Raw genomic sequence first — 26,868 nt, forward strand, 5'->3', positions numbered from 1 at the left:
TAATTATCATTTTTATTCACACTCGTGCAATTATTCCAGTCTTTGATTATCGTTGATCCTCAGAATTTTTCTTTCGAAAGAATTCACGATAGTCGGCTTGTTAATCTTTCAACGTTTAAAAATATCATTTCGGATACTCGAATTGAACAAAACGATTAATAAATAAATCGTGAAATAAATTCGGCAGCGAAGCTTTCCCTACCGTTAATTAATTCAACGTTGAAAAAGTTTAACGCCGACTCTCGAAACTCGACTCGAAACGAACTGGTAATTGCCGAATTCGTGACGACATTCGACAACGTTCCTTAAATATTTTCTAAAAAATAATATCCCTATCGCGTTCGTCGTGTTCGATTGATCAAGAAAGCATCTTAGGCTCGACTTCCTCTGTCGATACCGACTGCCCTTCGACCGACTCGAAGTCCGTAATTAGTGGGCTAGATTCCAATGAATCATCTTCGGACAATGACTCCGGCTGCGTCACGTCCCTTGACATCTTAGACTCGTTCCAATTCTCCGCGTGATTGCTTCCACCCATAGCGTCCCATTTGAACTCCTGGTCCTGATCCTCGCGAGGATTGGAGCCATCGTTGCCCTGATCGTCATCGTTCGTCTCTTTAACAGCTCCATCCCACCGGTGATTGTTCTCGACTGGTCTAAACGGCCTCTCAGATTCAAGCTCTTTCAAATCTTGCCAGGGGCTACCATTGCCAACCACGATTCCCATTCTACCAAGGTTACGCATGGTCCTGAAAATATTTGGGTCCATGTCGTAGGGATGGTACTTGACTTCAGGTGTGTGATTCGCACCAAAATCTCGGAATTTGTCCTTTCGAGATTGAGAAAATCGATCCAGTCCCTCCATCCTCGAAACCACGAGATTCCTTCTATCGGAACCTTGTATCCTGGAGTATTGTTCAGGTCGAACATTGGACATCGCCTCTTCGATGGATTCTCTGGGTTGATCTCTTCGCGGTTGGAAGAATCGATCGAATCCTCCTTTCTTAACACCTGCTGGAATCCTTCTATTGGGAACCTGTGTTCTAGAGTACTGTTCGGATCGAACGTTGGGGATGTCTTCTTCGATGAAATCATCGACGAACTTATCGGACCCGTAGACCATGGGTACCTTCTTCTTGAAGTCCCTGTAGGTGTTCAAGAATCTGTCGGTAACCTCGAACGGTTCCTCGTCGAAGGAATCATAGTCAGAGTACTCGTTGTTCATCGTTTGGTAGGACTCGGGTCTGACCACGTCGTAGAAGTTGGGTTTTCTGTAAAAAGTTCTACCCTGGCTCTTCGCGAGTGGGACACGTGGCCTGTAGGGGATCACTGGACCCTCTACACCGTGAACAGGGACGGACGATGAAGGAGCCACGTTAAAATCGAATTCTCTCTGCAAAGCAAAGGGATTCTCGCGTTTGCTCGTGTTCCTGGATCTGTTGACGACCGTGGTTCCTCTGCTTCTAGATGCTCGATCGTATGGATCGTAAGGGGATGAAGAGAAGGGAGATCGAAGCTGGTAGGGTTGGTTGATGGATCTGCGAGTGATTTCCGGTTCGAAGACATTGTATTCGCGCTTGGACGGTGGTATGTCCCTAAAAGAAGCAGTCTCCTTATTAAAAGTATCTTTTTAAAGAGCACTAGATACTACACCTAATCCTTTTGAAAGCTCTGTTACAGGTACATCGAATCGATGTCAAAAGAAGCACAATATCCAAATCCTTGTAACAGAACTTACAACAGAAGTGATCAGATTCTAATTACCAAAGGTATTTGGTATTTTAAATTTAACCAAAAATTTGGTATTTAGAAACGACGATCTTAATAATCGTACGCATCCAGAGATTCCAAAAGTGTCTCTGTTCCTGTACACAGGTCAGTCGGATAATCGGTGTCATTTTAATGTGTTCCACTCGTACACCTAGTTCGACAAGAATTAAATGGCTCTAGAGTGACTGAGTCTCGATCAGTGAACCTTCCAAAGGTACTGTTCTCCGACTCCCATTGTAGGGACATTAACGTGACAATGGTTACCAGGCTAGCCTGCGCAGTAATTATTTCTCCGATCGGACCGAAACGTCCCTGAATCTTCATTTGTTTCGACAATTTTAATCAAGACACAGAGCAATCGTCTTCGAATTAACAGATGCTCGGTTACTCACCAGGATACCAGGGCTTCTGGGCAATCTCGATTGCACGAGGGACAGGAAGCATGCCTACGGTTCCTCTCTTGTTGATCGTTCGAGTAAATCCGCGACGATCCAGTGACGAAGATCGCGTTCACGATCAAACAGACCAAAATGAGATCACGAAAGATTCGCTCGTGCATGCTACCGTGTTATTAAGCGCTGCAACGACGATTGTCAACTCTTTATATGTCGAGGATGCGACAAGGACGTGTATATCGTTTTCGGTACATTTGTTTTCCGTTCCTCGTTGCATCATCCACGTGCAAACTGATACAATTGGGTGGTTTGTTCGTTGGTATTATTTTATTCTCTCGTGGAAAAACTCGAAGCAGACCTTGATCCACTTTCGAATATTTTCGCCGGAGAGAAGCGACAATTACAACGCGAAATGGAATCGCGATCTTGTTTTCCTTCCCGTGTAATTCATGCTCGAAGTAATAATTCTGACGGAGGATTGGATCGTTTAGAAACCTAAACGTTCGTTAAAGAACGGATGAATGCGTTTGATGATTAGAACCTAAACATTCCTGTTGTACATTCGGTTGTAAGTAGTTATTTTACGACTTTAGTTGTAAGTAGTTATTTTACGACTTTAGTTGCAAGTAGTTATTTTACGACTTTGGTTGGAATTTATTCTTCTATCTCCTAAGAAGATATTGTCCAGAATCCATTGAACAATTTGTGTGGAACATGGTGAGTAGACTGTAAACATCATTTAGAGTGTCGCGAGTGTCGAATCGCATTGTACAATATTTCATTCGAACCAGAGTTTTTTAAAAGTTTTAACAACGTTTAAAAAATTCTTTAAATACGTTAAAATGTATGCCTCGAAGCATCTTGAATGTACAATTTTATTATTAATTATCTAACAAAATTAATTTCCGCTTATGTCTCTTTTCGTAATACAGACGATGGATTTGTAATAATAATGCAACGTTTCAACGAAGATACGACTATTCTGATTGCGTGATTCATTTCCGGTCTCGTGTAACCTTGATCGTTAATGCGTCACGTATCCTTGGATTTATTTTCTTCTTTCTCCAATCAAATATCAACAAACAAGCGTCGAATGCAACTAACCTTGAAATAACCTTAAATAAACTGAGCTAAAAATATACAGGATAATTCGTACAAAATAACCGACTGAATTATTTCCACATCTTGAAAAAGTATGAACGCAACTACATTGCAAAAATAAAAGTTCTGTTCTGTGGAATACATCTTGTTGCGACATTGTTAGAAAAAATCTTAAACTCGTATTTACATAATTTCCTTCCCTGTTTGTGAAAATGGTCTACCATTCGATGCTTGTTTATATTTTTGAATTCCAAACACCGTGTATCTTTAACGTGCATTTAATTCGATTCTTCTTCAATTAATTACCTCGTGCATTAAACAGAGTTTATTTACACGCATAATATTAATTTCATTTATCGATAGAACATTCTATATATAATACTATGAAAATATACAGTGGATCCAAAAAGTATTTACACACTATATTATGAGGAAATTTCTCCTAACCTACGAGTCTGATCGCAATGAAAATTTATGTGCCTATAAAGCATACTGGGTGACATGTGAGATAATTTTTTTATCAACAAAAAATGTTCTCGAGAGGATAAAATTAAGACTTGAGACTAAGAACTTCGCAATAGTTTGAAATAGAGCAAAACTTTTCATTATAAGAAGAATTTTCTCACAATACAGCGTGCAAATACTTTTTTCAACCACTGTATATATAATAAATGAAATTAACGTTTCGAAGTAGAGAGGCGGTAGATACGTTTCGATTGAATTTTAATAACAACCATTTTTGTGCATTTAATTTTATCCCGACTGTATATGCTGAAGACTCGCTCGATAAACAATTTTCATTTAATTTATATCGAGAAAATTAAGGTAACAATTACAACAATGATGGGTTTTCCATAATCGCTATTTGTTGTTTGTATATTTCGGTACACAAACATCGATAATTGAAAGATACAATTATGACCATCGATATGAAACGTACCACGTTACAAAGCGTACAGAATAGTAATAATAAATAATTTTAACGTTGTCCGGAATATGGTCCGTGAATAACGCAATGTTTTTAGCCGCTGACAAAAGTTGTTGCACGAAATACGAGAAACTTCTATCTCTCGTTCCACGTGCATTTGTTTCGAACCAACTTCGCACACCTCGTGCAATTACACTAATCATTGTTTCTGCACAGCAATTAAACAAACACCGACTCTTGTCCTCTATACACGGTTCATATCTATTTCAATTTGCGCGATGAAAAAACTACACTTTAATTTCGCTCGAATGTTTCGATGCTCTCGAAAGTAAAACTTAACTAGCGATAAACATTTTGAAACGTTAAAATAGAAATCATCGGCGTTCATTTGTCGAGGAACGTTGCGTTTCGCAATTTCGACGAAACATTCCGAAATAAAACTGATTCCATTTTAAACGAAACTTGTTTAAACGCAACTTTAAAAAAAGTTTCGTACCCGAACGAGTTCGAAACGATTTATTCAATACTAATTGATACATTCCTTTTTTTTTTAATCTATTAAAAAATCCTCACTATCTCGTTTTCAAATAATACCTAGCGATTACAAACGGAAGATCGGATTAAATTTACCGTGTTTTTTTATTACTTTTAACGCAAAAGAGAAACGATGAATATGTTATTGAAACTATACGCAAAGTTCCAGCTGTTCAGAGTCGAAATCTCTTAAAATATTGGACACCTATCCTAGCGATCGTTCGAAGAAACAATGTTCCAGGTATTTCGAACAGTCTATCCTCTGTAACTGATTGCATGCAAACGTTAAATTTTCAAATGGAGAATGCAAGAACAATTTCCTCTTTCCGCGGAGCAACTAGCAGGCAACGTTGCGTGTACCGCCCGCCACATCCTAAAACTTTTGCCACTACGTATATGTCAATCTCGTGGTATCTCTTCCACAAAAAAAAGAAAAAAAAAACTAATTTAAAAGAACGAAAGAATCGAAGTTTAAAAAGAACCATAGAAAACGAAGCTACGTTCGATAAAGACGTTGCTCGTGCGACGGGACTTTTACGTATCACCTAATAAAATAAAATACTCGAAATGGAAATAATTCCAACCAAGGATTATTAAACAAATGAATCTTTTCAACTAAGAAAATGCTCCCCTTGTGGGGCACCACCTAAACCTAAAAGTATACAAACCTTCTCACGAAACGGGCTGTAATACAAATAACGCGCAAGCGTAACGAACGGGCGTGTAAACCCGAGAGTGGGCCTGTAAACCTAACCTCAAATAGCCCTACAAGACGATAACGTAGTCCTTCGCTCCGCGCCTAGGTTAGAAAGTTGTAGGAAACACGCAAGACGCGTCTCTCTCTCTCTCTCTCTCTCGAGTGTTTTCGTCCGAATTTATTCGCACTCGTAGCAGGTGATGCACCTGGTTATTCTTAGCTCGGAATAAATTATTCATCGTTCGTTTGCTAGGAAGTTGGGTCGGACACGTTCGAGCCAGATCCTCGAACGCATTCGAATCGATCTTTGAAGTGGAAACTTCGAAGAGTGTAGCGCGCTAAGGGGCGCTGCGAGAGTAGCTTTGTTATTCAACGGGATACCCGAGTTGCAGCGCAATGATCGTGCGCATCGCGAAACATCTGTATCGAGTAAATGGTAAATGGGGAATCCCAACCCCCACTACTACTCCCCTCTGTGGTTCGCAACGGGGACTAGAAACTCCTATTGACAGATACGATACGTGCTCTTTCTGCGCTGAGTGCTCACTGGACTATAATTTTCAACGTGAAATTCATATCTCGTTCGCTGTTTCGGGAGTAGAGCGATACACGTTTGAAAATATTTCACGTGCATTCGTAGCGATGGCTTCTCGAGCACATTTTAAAAATGATGAAACGTCGACAAACACGTACGACTGCACACAATGGATTTCGGCTTCTAGTGTCGAACTCTCGACAGGAACTACCGTACAAATAGGGAATTTCATCAAGGACAACGAGTAGCGTAAGTAGCGACGCCATTTGTGGGATCTTGTGGATCATTGTACGGTAAACAGGTAGGTACTTGCGTGCGATCGATGGTGAAAATCGTAGAACGTGAAATTTGATTGGGAAAGATTTAATTGTGTCGATGATTTTTATGGAATAGCGTGTGGAATTTTATTCTGTGTAATTACGATAAATCTTAATGGATATTATAAAAATTGCGTGGTATGTAATTTCATGGGAAAATAAACGATATGTCTACCGATATGTTTGAACTTACAAAAATTGTTGTAAGCAATGAAACAGATCATAAGAACTTACATAAATTACTAACAAAACGTTCAAAGGCATTCCTCCAACCTGTACCACAAGTACAATCACACCAGAGTAATTTTCCACCGTCGTTTGCGACTTTAATAATAACAAGAGACTTCCTATTATCTTTCTGCTCGTAAATCGATTAAATGTTCGAAATCTTCATGTAAATACATTTAGCACGTATATTATAAGCGTTCTTCTATAGAGAAGAAATGTCAACGAATGGAATCGACTCGAGAAGGTTTCTTTTTCTTTGTTAGTTTACACTATTAGAGCAGAACAAGAACAACTCTCTTATCGTATAATACACTCTAATTGAAGTATCGAACGATACTCTTAAACGAATAAAATCGACTCAAGTTTTCTTTATTAGTTACAACACTGTTGGAGTAGAACTCTTAAACGAATGAATCAAAACTCGAGAAAGTCTTTTTTGTTGTTCTTTGTTAGTTACACTATTTTAGAGCAGAACAACAACACAAACTCTCTCTCTCTCTCTCTCCTCTTCTTCTTAATCGTAATGTATATCCCCCCCTTCTCCTTCCTACCATAATTGGTTGCTTGAAAAGCTCAGTGTTCGAAAGTAGAAATGAAAATAATGAAATGAGAACACAACACACATATAATCCGCGTGTGTTTTTGTTTTTACAAGTACCAATTTTGGACGAAACGAGTCTTAGGGTAACTGAGGAGGAAAATTATTATTACATCCCAGACTTACTACTTATACTACTACTGTGTACTTATCAGTAAGAAATCCTACGCCCTGCCTCATACGCTGAGATAATCGTGAATCGATAAAGAATCGTATATATACAAATCGAAGGTGGTACGAGAACTTATGAGAAACGATTAACGGTCGGTTTCCCTCTGGTGGCAAGTATTGGAGGTACCACCAAGAATAGTGTCAAACACAAACGCACATATTTAATTTTTAAATCAGTAGAAATATTGTAACGTAGAAAATAATTCCTCCGAAATTATCTTGAAACGATCCAAGATCAAGAGAGATAAAAATTTACAATTTATTGGTCCTACAATTAATTCGAAACCATTTTTTTCGAATAATGCCCAGATCTGTTCTTTTCAAATCAATGGCTGCGTTCTACTTTTCATTTTAACGATAATATCTTTTAACGTCGGTGTTTATTCTTGGGATATAGTAGTAATTCTTTCCACTTCCATGCCATTGTGGATTATAACAAATAAATATGGTGACGATATGATAAATATTGAATAATAAAAATATTATTCGATACGAAAATAATACAACATCGAGCGAATTGATCGAGTCAACCAAAGCCATAAAAAGTTCGATACACGATCAATTTTATTATTCTTATTCGTATTAAATGCATATTGAAATCTTTAGTGCGAAAATTAACAGACACACTCGAATACCTTGTTAAGTAATAATTCTGCTCGTTGCGTAACTCCAAGTATTTGCGTATTGGGCGCGCTCGCATTTTTCTGTCGTTGCGTGCTTGGTAGTCGAATTCGTTTTGACGTAATATTTTACACGGAACAAAAAAATCGTGTCATCGGTCACGCGATTGTAATTGAAACCGATGTTACGTAACACTCGCGATAAGACAAAATTATAACAGTTCAAAGTTCGACGAAGAGTCTTCTTTGGTTTGGAATGTTACGGAAAACGAGCGTTCGATTTGTACGCGATACAATTAAAGATTGCGAAGTACTTATAAGTACTGACCAATGATTATCCGTGATCAGTAACACCACCTAAGAACAACCACCGCTAACTAGTAGTCAATTGGCATCCGAAGAAACTCGAATACCCACCGCTGGTCAGGAAATTAGTTCAAAGTCTGCACGTTTGTCTAGCTTAAAAATTTTATTTTTTTTTCTTATCTTATTTATCCTTGAAATCAAAACTGTGTCTACTTGTAAATCAAGTTTACCCACCAAGTACAGTGATTAGTGTTATCTACAAGACATTGGTATGCGAAGAAAGAGACGGAAAATTTAAAAAAAAACTCTTGCATAAGCAGAGATTGAAAAAATACTATGTATAGTATGCATAAAAGATTGATCGTGCGTTATCGACTTCAGTAAGATTTTATCTATTTCACTTCTCATCCATACTCGCATACCGAACGAGTTATAAACATACCGAACCATGAGGAGCCGAAAGAATGTATAACATTTTAGCCCACTTTAAACCAGAAGACACGAGATGGCGCCACTTACACAATTACTTATCGCAAATATTAAAAACGAAAGACAAAAATTATTAATTACATGTAAGTTTAAATATAAAACATAGCTTAACTAACCCAGATTATGTTTATATCGAATACGTTACAACAACAAAACCTGTGTTATTATTTTAAAACTAATTACTTATCTGGGTAACTTTCTTTGCGAGTTTCCTGACAAACGAAACGTAATTTGGTTTCCTATACCTTGTCGATAATATAGTAATCTAGTCGTTGTTGAGTTTACATACTACAAGATGTCGCTAAATGTGCAAATTTGAGAATTTAGCGTGTACGGTCGATGTAGAACAGAATTTAAGGAGAATTTGATAATCTTTCATTTGGATTATTGCGCGCCTCGTGGACGGTTTACTACGTTGAATTGGAGCTGGTCTTCTTCAGTTGAAACGTTTTGCAAGTGTCACATTTATTAAAAAATAATTAATTTCTAAATCGTTTTAAACTAGACGAATTTTAAGAATTTGTATTATTTGACTGACTATTCAAGTGTGATATATCGTTTTTAATATGAGTAACCAAAAGACGGTGCCGAATGCAATGAAGTTTCTCATAGGAGGAACTGCAGGGTTTGTTTAACAATTATTCTTTTATTAATATTTCACATATGATTGTATGGTAACTAACATAACAATGTTAAAAAAAGAATTAAATAAAGAATACGTTCACTAAACATTTACTTTAGATTAAATTTTATTTTAAGCTGTTAGTTTTAATTATTTAGAAAATCGCAGGTTCAAAAATATATATATATATATATATATATATATATATATATATATATATATAATTGTTTAATTATTGTAAAATATTTATATATTTATTTATAGTTTTCACAAAATGTAAAAACATTCAAAAGTTATGTAAATGTATGCAATATCAGCTTCCATATTTTTAAAGTTAAAAATAACTTTGTCTACTTTACATGTTGTTCACGGCTTCCTCACTTTTTACCAAATTATTTTTCACTCTATTTATTTATTATTAAAATTGAAATTTAATCAGTATATTAAACGATTTTGCATTTAATGCAATCATTTCATTCTAGAATGGCTGCAACATGTTTTGTTCAACCATTAGATTTAATAAAAAATCGTATGCAATTAACTAGTTCAAGAACTTCAACATTGAGCATAATATCTTCAATAGTAAAAAATGAGGGTTTCCTAGCTTTCTATTCAGGTTTATCTGCTGGTTTATTGCGTCAAGGTACATATACAACTACAAGACTTGGTATATATACGTGGCTGTTTGAAACTGTCTCGTAAGTATACCTTTGTTACTAGTTTTGCTATGTTGAACAATATTGACAACAGAGATATAAGGAATGTTGTATGTATCATTTGTATTGTTTGATGTTCATTGTATTCAGAAAGGATAGTCAACCCAGCTTTGTTGTAAAAGCATTGATAGGTAGTGCTGCTGGTTGTATAGGAGCATTTGTAGGTACTCCTGCTGAAGTTGCTTTAATTAGAATGACTGCAGATGGCAGATTACCTCTTGGTATGTCAAAATTTGTTCATTGTTTAATAGGGATATTGCCAGTGCTGAATAGAGTTATGTTTTTAGCTGAGCGACGCAATTATAAGAATGTATTTAATGCATTGATTCGTATAGTCAGAGAAGAAGGTGTTTTAGCATTATGGAGAGGTACTGTTCCAACAATGGGAAGAGCTATGGTTGTAAATGCAGCTCAATTGGCATCATATTCTCAAACTAAAGAAGTTTTGGTCAACACTGGTTTGTACACATATCAACAGAAAATGTCAAATGTATAGTAATGAGTTGGTATAGCGTTCTTTTTTATTCATTTGGGTAGGGTATTTTGAAGAAGGTATTACATTGCACTTTGTAAGCTCCATGATTTCTGGTTTAGTAACAACTGCTGCTTCTATACCGGTTGATATTGCTAAGACAAGGTAAATATTTTATGAAGCTAAGCTAGCAATGTAATTATCAAAAAAATTTCATACGCTTGCATCGTTAATTTCTTACAGAATACAAAATATGAAAATTGTGGATGGTAAGCCTGAATTTAAAGGTGCAATAGATGTCATAGTTCAAGTTTGTCGAAACGAAGGAATATTTTCATTGTGGAAAGGTTTCTTTCCTTATTATGCTCGCTTAGGACCACATACTGTTTTAACATTTATATTCTTAGAGCAAATGAACACAATGTATAAAACATATTTTATGCATAATCATAAGTAATAACGTTATACATATGTGTGCAGTAAATTAGCATCTTTAAAAATATTCTAAACACTTATTCAATGTCATTAATTAATGCCTTGTTTTATGACCAGTTCATAAAAAAAATCTTTATCAAGTTAAAAATATGCCTCTGGAACACTATTATTTTCTAAATATGTAATTGCTTAGAATTTTATATAACCATTAACTCATAATTGTTCACTAGTTACATTACAGTTGCATATAAAATTCATTGCATACATATTTTTACAATAATAAATCTAAATTGTTTTCTTGATATACAAAAACCATACATTCTATAAACATTCTTCTGAGATAACAAGTCGTTTGATACGATTATTTTTTTACTTGTTATTACTATAGAAAATATATATTTTATTATTTTGTAATGTTTACATATATAAGGTTAGCTATCATAAAATTGCAATCCAATTAAAATGTATAATACAACAAATATCATTTTATAGAATTTTTTATAAATAAGAATGCAACGATGTGTACAAACTATAGTGATCATTAATGAGTATAGTTACTGCTAATATATTTATACTGTTCTAACTGCTGTATAAATGATTGTTAAATAAATGAAAAAAGTTATTTTTTGTACGTTAATACGGTTTTATCATAAGATTAAGTATTTATTCCAAAAAATCATGTGAGTTAAATATTCGATAAAGAAGCTAATAAAGCTAAAATGAAATGACCTTCGTCACATTCTACATCTGTCGCTCACGCTATGGGAAGCACTCAATAAAACGAACAATTTGTGTTTTATGTGTACATCAGTAACATGTTTAAGCGTGGTTAAATATTTCGTTATGCATATTTAAATTGTATTTAGAACCAGATAGAAACGTTCTACGAAGTACGTACTTTAATGAGGTTATGTAAAATGGAGCTTTATAAATATCATGTTAAAGAAGTATTTTATTTTATTTATAATGGTTAACAAATGAAGACTTAATATATATATATCACTCAATATGATGGTTCTGTTTTAAAATTATGCATCTAAAAACTGCATGGTATTTTTATTTTATTTAATATTTTTCACAATGTCAAAAAAGAAAAAAGGTGAAGTTTGGGGGGAAAATGGATTTGAAGATTGGGTATGTAAAAAATAGTTAATGTCTTTACAAAATTAATCAAAATACATCTATGTATAGTGTAATGATTTTAGGGTGGGTATATGGCTGCTAAACAAGCAAAATTGGAAGAACAATTTCAGATTGAAGCAAATAAAGAATTTCAAGGTACATCAAACATATTTCAAGGAATTGCAATTTTTGTCAATGGTTACACAGACCCAACAGCAGATGAACTTCGTCGTTTGATGATGGCACATGGGGGTATATACCATCATTATATGAGGCCAAGTGCTACAACCCATGTCATCGCATCGAATTTACCATATTCTAAGATAACATTGTACAGAAAAAGTAAAAATCCAGTTCCTATTTGCAAACCTGAATGGATTATGGATAGTATAAAGGCTGGTATGATTCTAAATTTTCAAAACTATTTACTTTATTCTAATTGCACAAGCATACAACCCCAATTAAAATATAAGATAAAAGATAAAGAAAGTAGAACAAATGTTGAGTTTGATGAACATAATAAGATACAGGGAGATAATTACATTTCAAAAAATGATGATAAGAAAAATGAAACAATAAAAATTATTGATACAAATCAAGATATTTCAAATGTTCCTATACCTCTCAGTTCAAAACATGCTCTTTCGACAAAAAATTCAGAATTCATATCAGAATTTTATAGCCATTCTCGATTACATCACATTTCAACTATGGGAGCAACATTTAAAAATTATGTTAATGAATTAAGAGATAAAAGTAATGGAAAATTTCCTGGATTAACTAAATTAAAAGAATTACAAGATATAAAATTAACTAGATCTGGCTCTCAATCTAGTTTCAATAATGAAATAGTTGATGCGCAAGAAGAAGATAAAATAGAAATTAATCAAGAATCTATTATAATGCATATAGATATGGATTGTTTTTTTGTCTCAGTTGGTCTTAGAGATAAACCAGAATTAAAAGGCCTACCTGTTGCAGTAACACATGCAAAAGGTAATAAACACCCTGCAAGTAGTAGCAAAGAAGTTTCAGGCAGCAATGAAAATACAGTTGATGAACAAGGTTCATTGTCAGAAATATCATCTTGTTCCTACGAGGCAAGAAAAGCTGGAGTAAAAAATGGCATGTTCTTAGGGGAGGCATTAAAAATATGTCCCAATTTAAAGACAATACCATATGATTTTGAAGGCTATAAAGAAGTTTCATATATACTATATGATACTGTAGCATCATATACATTAGATATTGAAGCTGTCAGTTGCGATGAAATGTATGCAAACTGTACATTTATGCTTGAAGAATCTTGTTTAACCCCAATGGAGTTTGCAGCTATAATCAGGCGTGAAATAAAACAAAAAACAGGTTGTCCTGTATCAACAGGATTTGGGAGCAATAAATTGTTAGCAAGGCTAGCAACCAGAAAAGCTAAGCCTGATAACCAATATTATGTAAAACAACAACATGTTGAAACATTTATTGGCACCTTCAATGTGCAAGACTTGCCAGGTAATATGCTATGGATAATGTTACGTGTAGTATTACTATTTAATAAAGAGAGATTACTAACTCTTTAATAATTTACTTAATTATTTAAATTAGGTGTTGGATGGACAACAACGAACAAATTAAATGGTATCAATGTGCGTACTTGTGCAGAATTACAAGCGGTTTCGTTAACAACGCTACAAAAAATATTTGGTAGAAGAACGGGGGAAATACTGTATAATATGTGCCGCGGTATAGATAATTCGAAGCTTAATTTAGAACATATTAGAAAATCGGTATCCGCTGAAGTTAATTATGGAATAAGATTTGAGAATAACAAAGATGCAATTGATTTTTTGAAAAAATTAGCTAAAGAAGTATGTAATCGATTAAATAAAGCTAATGCAAGGGGTAGATGCATTACATTAAAACTTTTAGTTAGGGCCAAAGAAGCGCCAAAAGAAACTACAAAATTTATGGGTCACGGGTTGTGTGATTATATGACAAAATCAAAAAATCTTATCTCTCCTATAGACAACGTTGATATTATAACAAAGTGAGTTAAAATTATCTTTATACTTCCACGTGAGGTATATAAATGAATGAATCATTTTTTCGTGTACACTGTTGTAGGGAAACCATCGCGCTTTGGAATCAAATGCAAATTGTGCCTGAAGATGCAAGAGGCATTGGTATACAAATAACCAGATTAGAAATATTGAAAAGTAAATCGCGTGATATGTGCTTAATGAGTTTTGTTAATAAGAACAAACAAAGTGGCAAAATAAATAAGGGCAATGAAGCTCAATCTTTATTAGATCCAAATTCTATCGCATCTGTTTCTGAAGACAGAACTCTTGATAATCAGCAAGAAATCCATGTTCCACTTAATATTAATGAGCCAATTCTTTCTGAACTTCCGAAAAAAATTCCAAACAAAATTTTAGACTCTAAAGAAAATGAAAATCTCGTTTCTGTAGCAAATAATAAGAAACAAATGGACAGTACCGCAACAAAAGTTAATGAAAAGAAATCTCAGAAACGTATACAAACTTATCAGGAAAATTTTTTTAAACAAACTAAATCTATTATTCCAGTATCAACAAAGGTAGAAATGCCACCTATAGAAGACGTCGATATGTCCGTTTTAATAGAATTACCTGAAGATATACGAAATGAAATACTTAATGAATATAAAACTAATAAGAATCAATATAAACCGAATGTTAACGAAATTCAAACTGGTAGCTGTACATCCTCGACTAGCAAACCAAGTATCGCAGAACTTAATCGTGATGAGCAAAATATATCTTTTTCGCAAGTCGATCCAGAATTTTTGGCTGCACTATCGGAAGATTTGAGACGCGATGTACAAATGTATTGTAAGGCTAAAAAAGCAGAATGTTCAAGGCTGAAAAAAAGTGAAGTATCTCGTAACAATGAAGAGATAAGAGATCAAAACATTGTAAAAGAATGTAAAAAAGTCGAGCATATTTCGAAACCGAAGAAAAACAGTAAAAGTTCTAAAATAACTTCTTCCAAAAATAATAGGAAGAAAGGTACAAAGACTGTGTTCAAAAGTATATGGAATAAAAATGAACGTGAAAATGCATTGGATAAGAAAAATGATAATGCTGTTTCAAAATCTATAAAACCTATTGTAGAAAAGATCGAATCTGATCAAAATCAAATTACTGCAGACGAAACTGAGGCTATTCTTTCTCATAATCGAACTGTAACGGAAGATAATAAAAGTGCAGTTCAACATCAAGACATTTTAATTGATCTTGTCAATCGCTTACTTAATTTATCTTTAGAACAGGTAGCGTTAACGATTAGTTTTTTATCGCTACAGATTATTGAATTTATTATAATTTATGAAACGTCTTCATCGGAAAGCATACAAAATGTTATAGTGACAATATGTTGTTAGATTTTAATCTATTTGTTTGATATGGTGTAAGGGATGCATGCTCGATAGTATTATACTATCCTTTGCAAGTACATTCTGCAGGATTTATATAAATTTAAAATATATGGTTGCAGGCGAAGATGCAAATACAAATATGGATCACTAATTCTAAAATTGTGAACGAAGTCGATTTCTTATCACTTGCAACATTTCTTAGCATGCTTCCGGAGAAGAAACGCATCGAAGATTTACACGTCTTGTTAAAAACCATGCATAGGTATACTTATATTTTATGCAAAATTCATTATATTCACCCTTATAGCAGGTGGATATTAAGTAATATAACACATAGGATTCAAGGAATAGATATCGTTTTACTCGGTTACGATTGATAAATAAAAATGATATTAAAGACATAATACATTAACTTATTTATGTTCATATTTTTAGATGTATGACAAAAACTGGAAATTGCATTTGGCATAGGACATACAGAAAAACAGTAAAATACGTTCAACATTATATGCAGATTGAATACAACAGCAATCTAATGGTACCACCAATCAAATGCAACCTTTTGCAGTGTAACAATGATGTAATGTAAATTTTTCGGAATTTAATAAATTAATATTTTTACAATGATTAATAAGAAACCTATTTACAAGCAAACATGATACTTACCTTCAATTTCATTGAACACAGTACCAGTATTTTTTAGATAACATATTAATTTACAATCAAGAACATATGTTTTTGAAAGAATTTTGCTCAAAGGTTTCATATATAATCGGTATGAAGTCATAAACCTCGAATTCGTACGTATTTTTGTAATATATATATATATATTTTTAAATATACTTTTTACTTTGTAATCGTTACGCGCAGGGATGGTGAAAAAATAGAAAGGGGTGAGTTAGGGATGAGCGTTTACTACTCCCATTCGGTAGTTCCCGGCGGCTTAGATGTTAAGTCGTACAAAACACGCGAGATACCGGGTACTTTAGATATTTCGATCACCATTTTCTTCACCACCTACAAAAAGAAAGAGACACGATTGATGCTTATAATGTTATGGTGAAAAGGAAGATCAAGATTTACCATACTTACATGCAACGGCAAATCCTTGCCTGGAATAGCCGGGGTGCCAGTCATAAAATCGTTAGTACAGAACGGCCTAAGAACAACTGATCGTTGGCATGAAGGTATCCGAGAAGCAGCGTCACGATTAAAATGTAAGGGAATTAAAACTACTGGCATCTGACTGATTGCCCCCATACAACCACTAGTAGCTAATATTTGATTTGCTACATAATCCGCTTCTCGGAGCGTAGCTATCACATTCGACGTAAGATGAGTCGGTGTGATATCCATAATAGGATGATGTAATTGAAGACCAAAAACGTAACACACGCGGTTTACATTATGACATACACGCGGAATTAACTTTGCAAGGAACAACAGATCCTCCCACCCTATTCCTTCGGACGTGGTTACTTCGCTAGATAAACCTACTACATAGTTGTAACTTCTTCGATCTCCCTAATAAATGTATTATATTTATTACACATATGTCTCAGATTTACCGTGTTGTAGAAATGCATAGAGACGATAGAAATATAGTACCTGTACTCCTACACTGCGTATGGGCAAAAGTGTTGCAGTGATATGATAACGACTCGAAACTCGTCGTAAATGCTGCCGTTCGGATTCACTAGTCGCGCCTTCTACACGATTTAGCAGTCCATGTTTCTTTTGAAGCATTTGCTCGTATTCAGCCATTATTTTGACTATCACCTTCAATCGAACAAAAATGTTTTGAATTTAATTAGAAAGGATATGATATCGTATTTTATGTTAGTATTGTAAAAGAGGATACCTGCGTTTCTGAGAAATCTTTGTCCATATAAGGTTCATCCGCGCATAGAATACGCACAGCAAGTCCAGGCCCAGGAAATGGATGACGAGCAACGAGCGAAGCTGGCAGTCCAAGATCGCATCCCAATTGTCTCACTTCGTCTTTGTGAAAGTCCTTTAAGGGTTCTACTACATGACCTTGTTCTCTTAACGCTCTGACGAGTTCACTATCATTGTGATGTGTTTTTATCGCGTCTGCTTTACCTGGCAGAAACGTTTGCATCTTATGTAAATCTGACTGGATGCTTCTTACATAGGTATGGAAAAAAGTAGTAAATAAATGTTATTTTTTAAAGTATAAATAACGCATTTATAAATGTCAATTTACCACTGGCTAATGCACTTGCACTTTCTATAAGGTCAGGCCTAAGGGTGCCTTGTCCAAGAAACACTTCCTCAGGTTTTAAACCCATTTCTGACATTGCTTCATTTGCTACTTTTACAAAAACGTCTCCTATGATTTTTCGTTTTTCTTCTGGATTGATTGTTGCACATAACATCTTAGTTAATCTAGTTCTTGGACTAGTTCCTATTCCACATATTCCTTTATTGTTTATAGTATTTGCATTGGTTACTGGAGTGACATTATCCAAGGGGACAGATGTAGTTCCTTGCATGAAATGGTGTCCAGCATAGATTACTTTCAATCGAATTCCCAATTGTGCCAAACTTTGTTCCACGAATTGTGTTTCTCCTTTCCGCATGAAGCCATTATTGATATGCAGAGCTATGACTTGCTCCTTGCTTAAAGCTTTGTGCAAAAGTGCTGCACATACCGTGGAATCCACACCTCCGCTCACTAGTAACTATGATTGTTTTTTTCTAGTTTAATTGACAATCACATTCTGGTATAGCTTACATTAAGTTTTTAATCTCTTTTAATTACCTTCCAAAATAATTTATGAGTATCTTATACTTAAATATTAGGCGTTATATCAATTTTATGAATTATATGTAATGGGTTTATAATATTAACAACGGTTCAAAATTTAAATTGCATCAGGGTTATTGTAAACATTAAATTTAAGAATAGTTTTATGATTGCAAATACAAATTGAACACTATACATCTGTCTCTTACCAAAACCTTTTTGTTGCCAACAGTCTCTTTGATGTACTGAATACACTGTGCTTCCCGATCATGAAGTGTATAGGTACCCGTGAGGCCAGCAATACCGAACAGAAAATTGTGCAACATTGTTTTTCCATTAGTTGTAAGATCTACCTCTGGATGAAATTGTACCCCATACAAATTCATTTTGTCACTTGCTATTCCTACTATAAAGTTTGGTGATGTGGCGATAATACGAAAACCATCAGCCATCCTACCTATACTGTCCCCATGTGTTAACAGTACTATTTGTGCTTTCTCCAAGCCCCTAAGATATAATTAGTCTCTTTTTTTATATTAGATTCAAAGATCAAAATGCTAAATCGGAAGAATTTGTTAAACTCACTTACTTAAATAATAGGCATTTGGAATCTATTTCAATGGGAAACTGTCCATCTTCTCGACCCTCTTTCTGGACTACTGTACCACCAAATTCCTTATTAATCATTTGCATCCCATAACAAATACCTAGTACTGGAACTCCTATTCTAAAGATATCTGCATCATATCTAGGTGCATCTTCTGCATACACTGAACACGGCCCTCCAGAAATGATAATAGCTCTACAATTTATAGTTGAAATAGTAATTACTGTCTATAAATGTTTTAACTGTCATGTTGGAATGACATGGTACACGGTTACAGTACTCTTACTTGTAGCCCTTCTCTTGAAGGGTAAATGCAGGTGTGTCAAGAGGCAGAATTTCACTGTGAACATTTAATTCACGAATTTTTCGATCTATGACTTTACCATATTGTGCACCTGCATCCAAAATGGCTACTCTTTCATCAGCAGATACCATATTCATTGCTCCTTCGTCAGCCCCATTATTTCTCTCTGCGCGAAACAATAACCCGTCCGCGCTCTTTTCCATTTCAAAATTTCGTATATTGCTATTGCTATTGCTATGATTTCAATAACCCTATAAGGATTTAATAAATGTAATAAGAAACAAAATAATCATTATCGAATAACAAATAGTTAATAAAAAGAACTTTAAAGTTCAAAAACCATGTAACGTACTATAAATACCATCCTGTTACAAAGATAGAAGGATTACACGGTGGTAGGGGCATTGCTATAATTAAACATCAATTTTTGTTTAAATACGTTATTAAAAGAGTTTTCAAGAAAGAAATAACAATTTTGGAAATATAACCTTTGCTGCTTATTTCTTTTCATATGCATCTAGTTATATCAAAACTTCTGCGACAAAATAAAAACGACTTGAATAGATTTTTGTTGAAAATACAAAGACGATTATCATTTTTAATTATTATTTTCTATTACAATACAAAATTACATCACAATCTTACTGCAAAATGATTTAAATAAATTATATAAATCATCTCAAGCTTGTTACGTGTTAATTATTTCATCTTTTCTATTGTTCCACTCTTATTGAAAACGGATGAGTACAACTAGACCACACTTTATATTCACAAGTATGGCTTAGAATTAAATAAAGATATATTGTATGGTTATTCCTTCAACAAATGAAGAAGTTAAATAGACTTATAAACCTTGAACAATAACTAAAGATATCGCTGTATGTAAGTATAAGAAGCTATTATAGTATGTCACAACCCTGCATAAGTTCTGACAACTACTGTACATTATAGATATTAGAGCCAACTTCTAAATTTATTTGAAAGGATATGTACGCATAATCCAGACAGTTTGACGAATAAATTGAAGAATATTTAGTAAAAAAAATGACGAAACATGATGTTTAGCAAAAAATAAATAACCGGCCGTAAATTTTACGAGCACGTTTCTTAGAAACGAAAGTATTATAAAAATACACCTACCATACGAATCATCTTTTCAAAGGTAATTAAAATGTATCGAAAGACTTACCAAATTATACGAGGCAGAGAATATTTCACGCGTAAATTACCAAGTAACGTAAAATTAATTACAGCAAAACAGAATGAGCACTCTCTGGACGAGGCAGCCATTCAATCGCCTGCAATAGCCACAATGCAGCGACTGTCTTCAGCTTGGAAGTAACATGGAAATCCAACATTACAACATAAAAGTTACCACCGAAAGATATTATTTTCTAAATTAATTGCTTTATTTGTATAAAAATATTGTTGTATACATTAAGTTTACACTATTATTACATGTATAATTAATATTTCATTGCTAAAAGTTTCTCTTGTAAAAATAATTTCTTTAGTAACCAAACATTCCTATGACGTTTCTAGATCTTTTATGGAATGGAAACAACATGAAGCTAGCAAAATCTGGTATTTATTGAGCAACATTTTTTGGGCATGTTTTAGGATTACGTTTATTGTTCTTTATATATTTCTATAGCATTGTTCTTTAAAAATGTACTAATTTTGAAGTAACTGGCGATTATTCCATATAATAAAACATTAAGTCAATATTTCTATTTATTTGTATTGAAGTCAATGACATTAAGTAGGTAAAAATGAATATACATATACTTTAAAAGAGAATAATTAATGAATAGATTTAACCTCTTGGAAAAAATTTTTAAATTATTAGTACACGACATCGTAAGATCTTACATAATCTTGTACATTTTGTTTTACTAAGTTATATAGGAAAAATAATGTCAAACATAAATCGATGGTAATATATATCAACATTAATGGCATACGTAACATCTGTAGTCTGTCTCGTAGCAAATTCAAATGAAAGTCGTTCGACCAAAATTTCCAAAAAAAAAGGGAAAACAAATATTTCACATTCTGTACAATGTCATCCGTGACTGAGCTTTTTCTGCATAGGAAACTGAACTGTTACAAAACTCCTGTAACCGCTGTGGATGATATATTTAATAAAGAGTTTTTTCTACCGTCAGAGGTTGCGGTACATAATACACATGTTGATTGTTGGGTCTCGTACAATGGCGGAGTATACGATTTGACTGATCTTTGTAAAATTTGGGCTGGTAAAAGAGAAATCCAGCCAGTATTGGCTCACGCTGGTAAAGACATAAGTCACTGGTTTGATCACGAGACAAATGATATTAAACATCATGTACATCCCATTACCGGAGTCCTAGTGCCGTATTGTCCTCACGGACCGATACCGGATGTAAATCCTCACGTGGTACCTGCGACTGTTTGGCAGCCACTCGATAAATGCCCTTGGTGGCTCGATCGAAAGTATCGAAAGGGTTACTTAACCAAAAACGCACGACCATGTAGAATTTTAAACGTGCTCACTGGAACGCAAATTGTTATTACGGTAGAATTTTTTAATTTTTCTTACTATAAAGAAATGAGTCCAAGTTCGTTACGTAAAAAAAAAAAATTGTAATAAAGGTCTGCGAGGAAGATTCCATCAAGCGTATTCAAGAGCGTGCCCTTATTTACAATGCCAACGGAATGTCTTATACGTGGAAATTCGAAGGAAAGGATTTGAATCTTAACTTGACCTTAACAGAAAATGGCATTCTGGACGAACGTGATCGGTTCGCTGCTTGTAGACTCTCCGAGGATTATTATGTTCCGTGTTTAATGTGTTATTATAATGACAAATGTTCTTGTGGAAAAGAACAATGGAAACTTAAGTAGGGACACACAATGTTTACCAAGAACAAATTGTTGCGTTAAGAAAAGTTTCCTACGATATCATCGTACAAGATTTAAATCGAGCACAGAAGATGGCACCACAACCTCTCATCGTAACGTATGTTAGACTCGCCCGAAGGAACGAAAATTATATTTTGTTCGATACATTTTTATGAAACGTATTTTCTTGTGAGAATTTAAGATCACGACTTAAATTATTAAGCGTATTTTATCACAGACTTATACTATTTTTTTACACTTTTATTTTTTATTATCGGATAACCTTCTTCATCCAGAATTTACGTACAGAAAACTTTGCACAGAAGACTTTATTTATTATACCAAACGATTGCTTATTTTGATCACGTCGAACGATATATTATCTTGTACGGGTACACTTCGTTATTAGAATATAAATTCATTTTTTTACCGTGCTCTTGATAATTATTTCTGGAATGTCGTCCAATTATTCGATTTTCTTTTACATTTTGCGTCGTGCCTGAAATTGAACATAAGAACGAAGTATCATATGTAACGAGTTACAATCATTTGTTCGAAGTGTCAAGTACGTCTGCTTATTAAAACCGATAGATTTTTACTCTACCGGTAAAAAATGTTCGGTATATTTCGGAAACATTCGAGGTAACGGTAAGAAAATATGACAGCATGTTTACGTCTGCAATCTATACGTTTCGAAACCCGATTTCACGTATTTTCTACGGAAGATTGTTTCATTCATCGATCGAAAAAAATACATATTCTTCGCTTAGAAGATCGAAGCAGCTCACTTCAAAGATAGTATGCTCCTTTACGCAGTTTAATCCGTTTTCTTCGAAATCTATGAAAGTGGCCGTGCTTGGCGCTGCAAGTAAAACGGGTAAATATTTTAGGTTAAATTCGATTTATGTTCTTGTCGAGTACTTATTCGGAAGGTTATTCAACGATATTACCGCGTTCCAGGAAATTGTCTATCGTTGTTCTTAAAACAATCGCCTCTGATCGACGAATTAGCAATTTACGATAATAAATGTACTTACGGTCTCGCATTGGACTTAAATTATATCGACACGGGATGCAAGGTTAGCACGTGCAGTCCTTCCGAAGCATGCTTGAAACAGACGCTCGAAGGGGCGAAAATAGTAATGATCGTCGCAGATCGAACGATCGAGAAGGGATTAAAATCGTACGAGATATTGAAACGTAATGCCGATACGTTGTCGGACTTGCTACCAAATATCATTAAATTTTGCCCCCAGGTAAGCAAACCGAATTGATTATAACGTACGTACATACGTGGACGAAAATATTAGCAAATTATAATGCAAAGACCGATTCACAGTCGTTTCTTGTAATTCGTCTCGTAAACGTTTTATACGTAGATCCATTTATCTCGGTAGATAAATGTATCCTGGAAGATACACATCGATTAATAGAATCTGAAAATGGTCAATGAATCGGAACTCGTGATTTCCTTTCATCAACGTTGAAGAATAAGGAATCTTTGGTATCGTCGTCTTCAATTAATCGTGGCTACCGTTACTCTAATACGCGTTAATTAAGCTATTTGCTTCAATCTCGAACTTCCTAGAACGAGTCGTTGGTATTTCTCCGTCGGGAAATTACCGATCGCGCTAGTAATTTCCCGGTTCGTTTATTCGTCGATCGAATGCGGTATATATACATATATATTTTTTTTTGTCTCTCTTTCAAATTTTATTCAACGTTCGAACAATTGTACGGGCACACCTCGTTATTAGTTCGACCGTTAAATTTTAAGTTTCTACCCGTGTATCCTGTTCGTGAACACGGTACTCGCGTTATACGAGCGAATAATGGTTGAACCTCGTGCTTTGAACACGAGTGAGCGGCCATAGGTTTCTCATGTGTAGCAGTTGGCCTCGGCTTTTAACGCCCTCGCAGCTTCATTAATTACGAAGCCGGCTGTTTTCGACATTCCTCGTGACAATCTCGACAAGGACATGGATATTTTGTCGTCGATCGTCTTCCATTTCCTTTATAGCGATGACGCGTGCCTTTTTGCCTTTTGTTTGTTTCGTGCGCTCGACACTGTTTTTGTCCTGTAAATCACGCGAAATACCGGTATCTACCTACGTGGTACCTACACCGTTGGTACCTACGTCGCAATGATGTTCAATTTGTACCGTGATCGTGGCGATCGAGTGTTTATTTGCCATTTTAAACGTTTCCACTTTAGGCTATGGTCGCCGTAGCAATGAATCCGATAAACAGCTTGATACCGTTGGCGATGGAAATGTACAAAACGGTCGGAGTTTACGAATACAATCGTCTTTTTGGCGTGATCAGTCTCAACTGCCTCAGAGCGAATACTTTCGCCGCGGAGGCTATAGGGATCGAACCAGAATGCATCACGGTGCCCATGATCGGTGGAAGTTGTTCGCGGACGTGCGTTCCGATATTTTCTCGAGCAAAACCTTGCAACGTGATATCCACGGTCGACTATCGCTTATTTAACTAGCCGTTGATATTTTTCTCGCTGGGTTAAACGAACGATATTCGTTCATCGATCAGGAGGAAGCCAATAGATTGACGAACGCGGTCAGATCGGCCGATGAACAGATATCGATGATGAACACGACCAAAGAAATACCATCGTTTGCCATGGCTTTCGGAGCAGCCAGATTTTGCATGTCTCTTTGCAAAGGTACAACCCGCGTACCCCCACGTTTCGAAAATGCTTCTGTATCATGTTTATACAGCGTGATTCAGAAATACACGTTCGTATTTCAGGTGGTGGATGTACACGCTAATTGTAAGACGAGTAAAAAATGTCCTACGTATGTATATATGTCTTTTATATCTTAGTTTTTGTGTTATGGACCATCGAAGAAAATGTTCAGAGTGTTTTCTATGTTCTTCGTGTACTGTGCAGAGTTGAGAAGATGACCTCTGGTCAGCGATTACATAAAAGTCCTCTATAAGATGGTAGTATATGCCCCTTAATCCAGGAGTCATTTTTCCAGTTCCCAACTGTACACTGAGAGTACAAAACACGTACAAAATGGGAGGACAGGTATTTTTGACTCGTCTTGGTGCATAGATTCACACCCCAAAGTGTGGACATTTCCGAATCACACTGTACGTTTCGTAATTAGAGTTACGTTTTCACGTTGCTGTTCCATCCAGCTTTAAGACACCAGAGCGGTGTCGTGGAATGCGCTTACGTTAAATCCTGCATAATACCGGAGGTAACATACTTTGCTTCTCCTTTGGAATTGGGCCCGGATGGGATTCAGAAATATTTGGGTATTCCACCTATGAACGATTACGAGTGTAAACTCCTCGAAGAAGCTATACCCGTTTTGAAAAGGGACATCGCCCTTGGAAAGGTAACGGATCTGTGTTTGCTTTCCTGAGAAGTTTTTACGCAACTTGTAGAAATTTGAGAGACAAGCCAGTTAACGGTCTTTATCGTTTCACAGGCACTTGCGCTCGGTCACGAGGAAGTTTCTTTCGAGGAGAACGACACAAATTCGCCTAACGCTTCTCCGTCGTAACTGTGTAACGCGGTAACGTATCATAGGTAGCCGGTGAGACGTTAGGTTCAGTTTTATTCGGAAAGTAATAACCGTTTTGAAATAACAACGATACGATTGCATTTTTTTTAAGCGTTTTCCATTAACGTCTTTAATATACATACTTGGGGATTTTTCAACACGATCGGTCTATTTGTACATTTATCTTAATCGCTCGTTGGGCTTGTTGGCCTTGCGAGGTCCCGGTCGTCGGTTTACCAGCTGCTTGTAGCACCATCGAAATTATTCGTCGAAATATACGTAGCTGGGCGTCGATACGGTGTGCCTTTTACGCGTTCGTTACGCGTCTCGTCCCGATCGTCGTTGTTCTCGCAGAGAACGCGGACGCGGCGAATGACTTTTTCCACGAGATCATTTTATGTTTCTCCGCGGTTTACGATTGCAACGCGTTCGTAGCTCACAGTGCTCCGGAACGAGCGCGGTGCTTCGCGGCTCGACTCGACCCGGAGAATCTTAAAAGACTTTAGGTTCGTCGATCTTGAGATTCCGTTCGCGGAGTGGTCTTTTTTCACCCGTCGCGTCTCCACCGTTTCATTCATGTTGATCGTTATTGACGATAGTTATTGCAAGACACGCGGGAGGTAGCCTTCGAGTGATTTACGATCTTATCCAGTTGTACCGCCTATTAGAATTAACCCTATTTCGTTACGGCTCGAAAGACGACGAGCTTCCCATTGACGTCCAGCTGCTTTATTTATCGATTCTACGTTCGGAGCGTTCAAATGTACCACCACCTCCGGATTATCAACGAAACAGCGAAATAGTTTTCTCCTTTGCAAGGCGATACCGACGAATCGCTCGCGAACACGTTTGTATCGCTTCGTCCGCCGAAAATCGAGTACGGTGCTCCAGGCCTACACCGCGCGAAAAATGGAAACAATGGCTCGTAAAGCACCCGGAGACCGCGAACCGTCGTGTCGAAGCGAAACGCGGTACTCGAGATCGAGCTACGATAAACCTGTAAAATAGTTAATGGCGATCGTAATGGCGGCAGCGATCCGTTCCATAGACCATTGCTTTACGAGCGAGTTGGACGTCCGCGCGGGAATCGGACGCATTTATTTTCGCGTAAATCGACGACGAGTCGGCGCGTTAAACGTTCGTCCGAGTTTTCGAGCACCGATCCTACCAGACGCCTCGAAAAACAAACCGATAAAGATATACTCTCGGTGGCACGGAGTTGGAAATATAGTTACAAATCCTTTCGCATCCACGGCTGTCGAGCACCAAACACGTTCAAACGAATGGGTCTCGTGTT

At 35.7% G+C, this 26,868-nt stretch overlaps 6 protein-coding genes across 9 annotated transcripts; 4 read left to right on the plus strand and 2 right to left on the minus strand.

The window, feature by feature from the left end:
* LOC143153540 (uncharacterized) lies at positions 1-8,187 on the minus strand. 2 transcript variants are annotated; one of them, XM_076324886.1, is made up of 3 exons: positions 7,910-8,187; positions 2,163-2,348; positions 1-1,595 (listed from the first exon to the last, which is right to left on the minus strand). In XM_076324886.1, the coding sequence occupies exons 2-3, from the start codon at positions 2,327-2,329 to the stop codon at positions 359-361; spliced, it is 1,404 nt and encodes a 467-aa protein (XP_076181001.1). In that variant the 5' UTR covers positions 2,330-2,348; positions 7,910-8,187; the 3' UTR covers positions 1-358. The 2 variants fall into 2 exon arrangements, with proteins under 2 accessions (XP_076181001.1, XP_076181000.1); XM_076324885.1 differs by having other exon boundaries at positions 2,163-2,660.
* An 863-nt stretch (positions 8,188-9,050) lies between these two features.
* Positions 9,051-11,233, plus strand: LOC143153541 (mitochondrial 2-oxoglutarate/malate carrier protein). Its single transcript, XM_076324887.1, has 6 exons — positions 9,051-9,314; positions 9,794-10,009; positions 10,118-10,248; positions 10,315-10,485; positions 10,565-10,664; positions 10,743-11,233. Exons 1-6 carry the CDS (start codon positions 9,256-9,258, stop codon positions 10,954-10,956), a joined length of 891 nt encoding a protein of 296 aa, XP_076181002.1. The 5' UTR covers positions 9,051-9,255; the 3' UTR covers positions 10,957-11,233.
* Positions 11,234-11,496: 263 nt separating this feature from the next.
* Rev1 (Rev1 DNA directed polymerase) lies at positions 11,497-16,098 on the plus strand. 3 transcript variants are annotated; one of them, XM_076324880.1, is made up of 7 exons: positions 11,497-11,824; positions 11,918-12,068; positions 12,140-13,565; positions 13,659-14,100; positions 14,178-15,366; positions 15,591-15,733; positions 15,907-16,098. In XM_076324880.1, the coding sequence occupies exons 2-7, from the start codon at positions 11,982-11,984 to the stop codon at positions 16,058-16,060; spliced, it is 3,441 nt and encodes a 1,146-aa protein (XP_076180995.1). In that variant the 5' UTR covers positions 11,497-11,824; positions 11,918-11,981; the 3' UTR covers positions 16,061-16,098. The 3 variants fall into 3 exon arrangements, with proteins under 3 accessions (XP_076180995.1, XP_076180993.1, XP_076180996.1); XM_076324881.1 differs by having other exon boundaries at positions 11,498-12,068; positions 12,140-12,455; positions 12,993-13,565; XM_076324878.1 differs by having other exon boundaries at positions 11,497-12,068.
* A 267-nt stretch (positions 16,099-16,365) lies between these two features.
* Bur (GMP synthase burgundy) lies at positions 16,366-20,474 on the minus strand. The gene is made up of 9 exons (XM_076324883.1): positions 20,342-20,474; positions 19,135-19,403; positions 18,831-19,043; positions 18,451-18,748; positions 17,699-18,176; positions 17,333-17,574; positions 17,080-17,250; positions 16,564-16,995; positions 16,366-16,488 (listed from the first exon to the last, which is right to left on the minus strand). Exons 2-9 carry the CDS (start codon positions 19,353-19,355, stop codon positions 16,387-16,389), a joined length of 2,157 nt encoding a protein of 718 aa, XP_076180998.1. The 5' UTR covers positions 19,356-19,403; positions 20,342-20,474; the 3' UTR covers positions 16,366-16,386.
* Positions 20,475-21,214: 740 nt separating this feature from the next.
* On the plus strand, positions 21,215-22,075 carry LOC143153051 (cytochrome b5 domain-containing protein 1). Its single transcript, XM_076323797.1, has 2 exons — positions 21,215-21,709; positions 21,787-22,075. Exons 1-2 carry the CDS (start codon positions 21,215-21,217, stop codon positions 22,036-22,038), a joined length of 747 nt encoding a protein of 248 aa, XP_076179912.1. The 3' UTR covers positions 22,039-22,075.
* A 626-nt stretch (positions 22,076-22,701) lies between these two features.
* Positions 22,702-25,605, plus strand: LOC143153212 (malate dehydrogenase, mitochondrial). Its single transcript, XM_076324163.1, has 7 exons — positions 22,702-22,763; positions 22,809-22,912; positions 22,996-23,291; positions 24,251-24,508; positions 24,586-24,718; positions 25,201-25,403; positions 25,497-25,605. Exons 1-7 carry the CDS (start codon positions 22,702-22,704, stop codon positions 25,569-25,571), a joined length of 1,131 nt encoding a protein of 376 aa, XP_076180278.1. The 3' UTR covers positions 25,572-25,605.
* The last annotated feature ends 1,263 nt before the right edge of the window (positions 25,606-26,868 follow it).

Source organism: Ptiloglossa arizonensis, chromosome 12 (assembly GCF_051014685.1).
Source record: "Ptiloglossa arizonensis isolate GNS036 chromosome 12, iyPtiAriz1_principal, whole genome shotgun sequence".
Taxonomy (NCBI): Eukaryota; Metazoa; Arthropoda; class Insecta; order Hymenoptera; family Colletidae; genus Ptiloglossa; species Ptiloglossa arizonensis.

Coding starts and splice junctions, on each gene's coding strand:
- Bur (XM_076324883.1), bottom strand. CDS start 19,355: ATGGAAAAGAGCGCGGACGGGTTATTGTTTCGCGCAGAGAGAAATAAT. Junction 18,749..18,830: donor TCCAAATGCCTATTATTTAA/GTAAGTGAGTTT, acceptor ATTATATCTTAG/GGGCTTGGAGAAAGCACAAA. Junction 16,489..16,563: donor GCAAGGATTTGCCGTTGCAT/GTAAGTATGGTA, acceptor TTCTTTTTGTAG/GTGGTGAAGAAAATGGTGAT.
- LOC143153051 (XM_076323797.1), top strand. CDS start 21,215: ATGTCATCCGTGACTGAGCTTTTTCTGCATAGGAAACTGAACTGTTAC. Junction 21,710..21,786: donor GAACGCAAATTGTTATTACG/GTAGAATTTTTT, acceptor ATTGTAATAAAG/GTCTGCGAGGAAGATTCCAT.
- LOC143153541 (XM_076324887.1), top strand. CDS start 9,256: ATGAGTAACCAAAAGACGGTGCCGAATGCAATGAAGTTTCTCATAGGA. Junction 9,315..9,793: donor CTCATAGGAGGAACTGCAGG/GTTTGTTTAACA, acceptor ATTTCATTCTAG/AATGGCTGCAACATGTTTTG. Junction 10,486..10,564: donor AGAAGTTTTGGTCAACACTG/GTTTGTACACAT, acceptor TCATTTGGGTAG/GGTATTTTGAAGAAGGTATT.
- LOC143153212 (XM_076324163.1), top strand. CDS start 22,702: ATGTTTACGTCTGCAATCTATACGTTTCGAAACCCGATTTCACGTATT. Junction 22,764..22,808: donor CGTATTTTCTACGGAAGATT/GTTTCATTCATC, acceptor TTCGCTTAGAAG/ATCGAAGCAGCTCACTTCAA. Junction 23,292..24,250: donor TCATTAAATTTTGCCCCCAG/GTAAGCAAACCG, acceptor TTTCCACTTTAG/GCTATGGTCGCCGTAGCAAT.
- LOC143153540 (XM_076324886.1), bottom strand. CDS start 2,329: ATGCACGAGCGAATCTTTCGTGATCTCATTTTGGTCTGTTTGATCGTG. Junction 1,596..2,162: donor CCAGAAGCCCTGGTATCCTG/GTGAGTAACCGA, acceptor TGCTTCTTTTAG/GGACATACCACCGTCCAAGC.
- Rev1 (XM_076324878.1), top strand. CDS start 11,982: ATGGTATTTTTATTTTATTTAATATTTTTCACAATGTCAAAAAAGAAA. Junction 15,367..15,590: donor TTAATTTATCTTTAGAACAG/GTAGCGTTAACG, acceptor ATATGGTTGCAG/GCGAAGATGCAAATACAAAT. Junction 15,734..15,906: donor TTGTTAAAAACCATGCATAG/GTATACTTATAT, acceptor TCATATTTTTAG/ATGTATGACAAAAACTGGAA.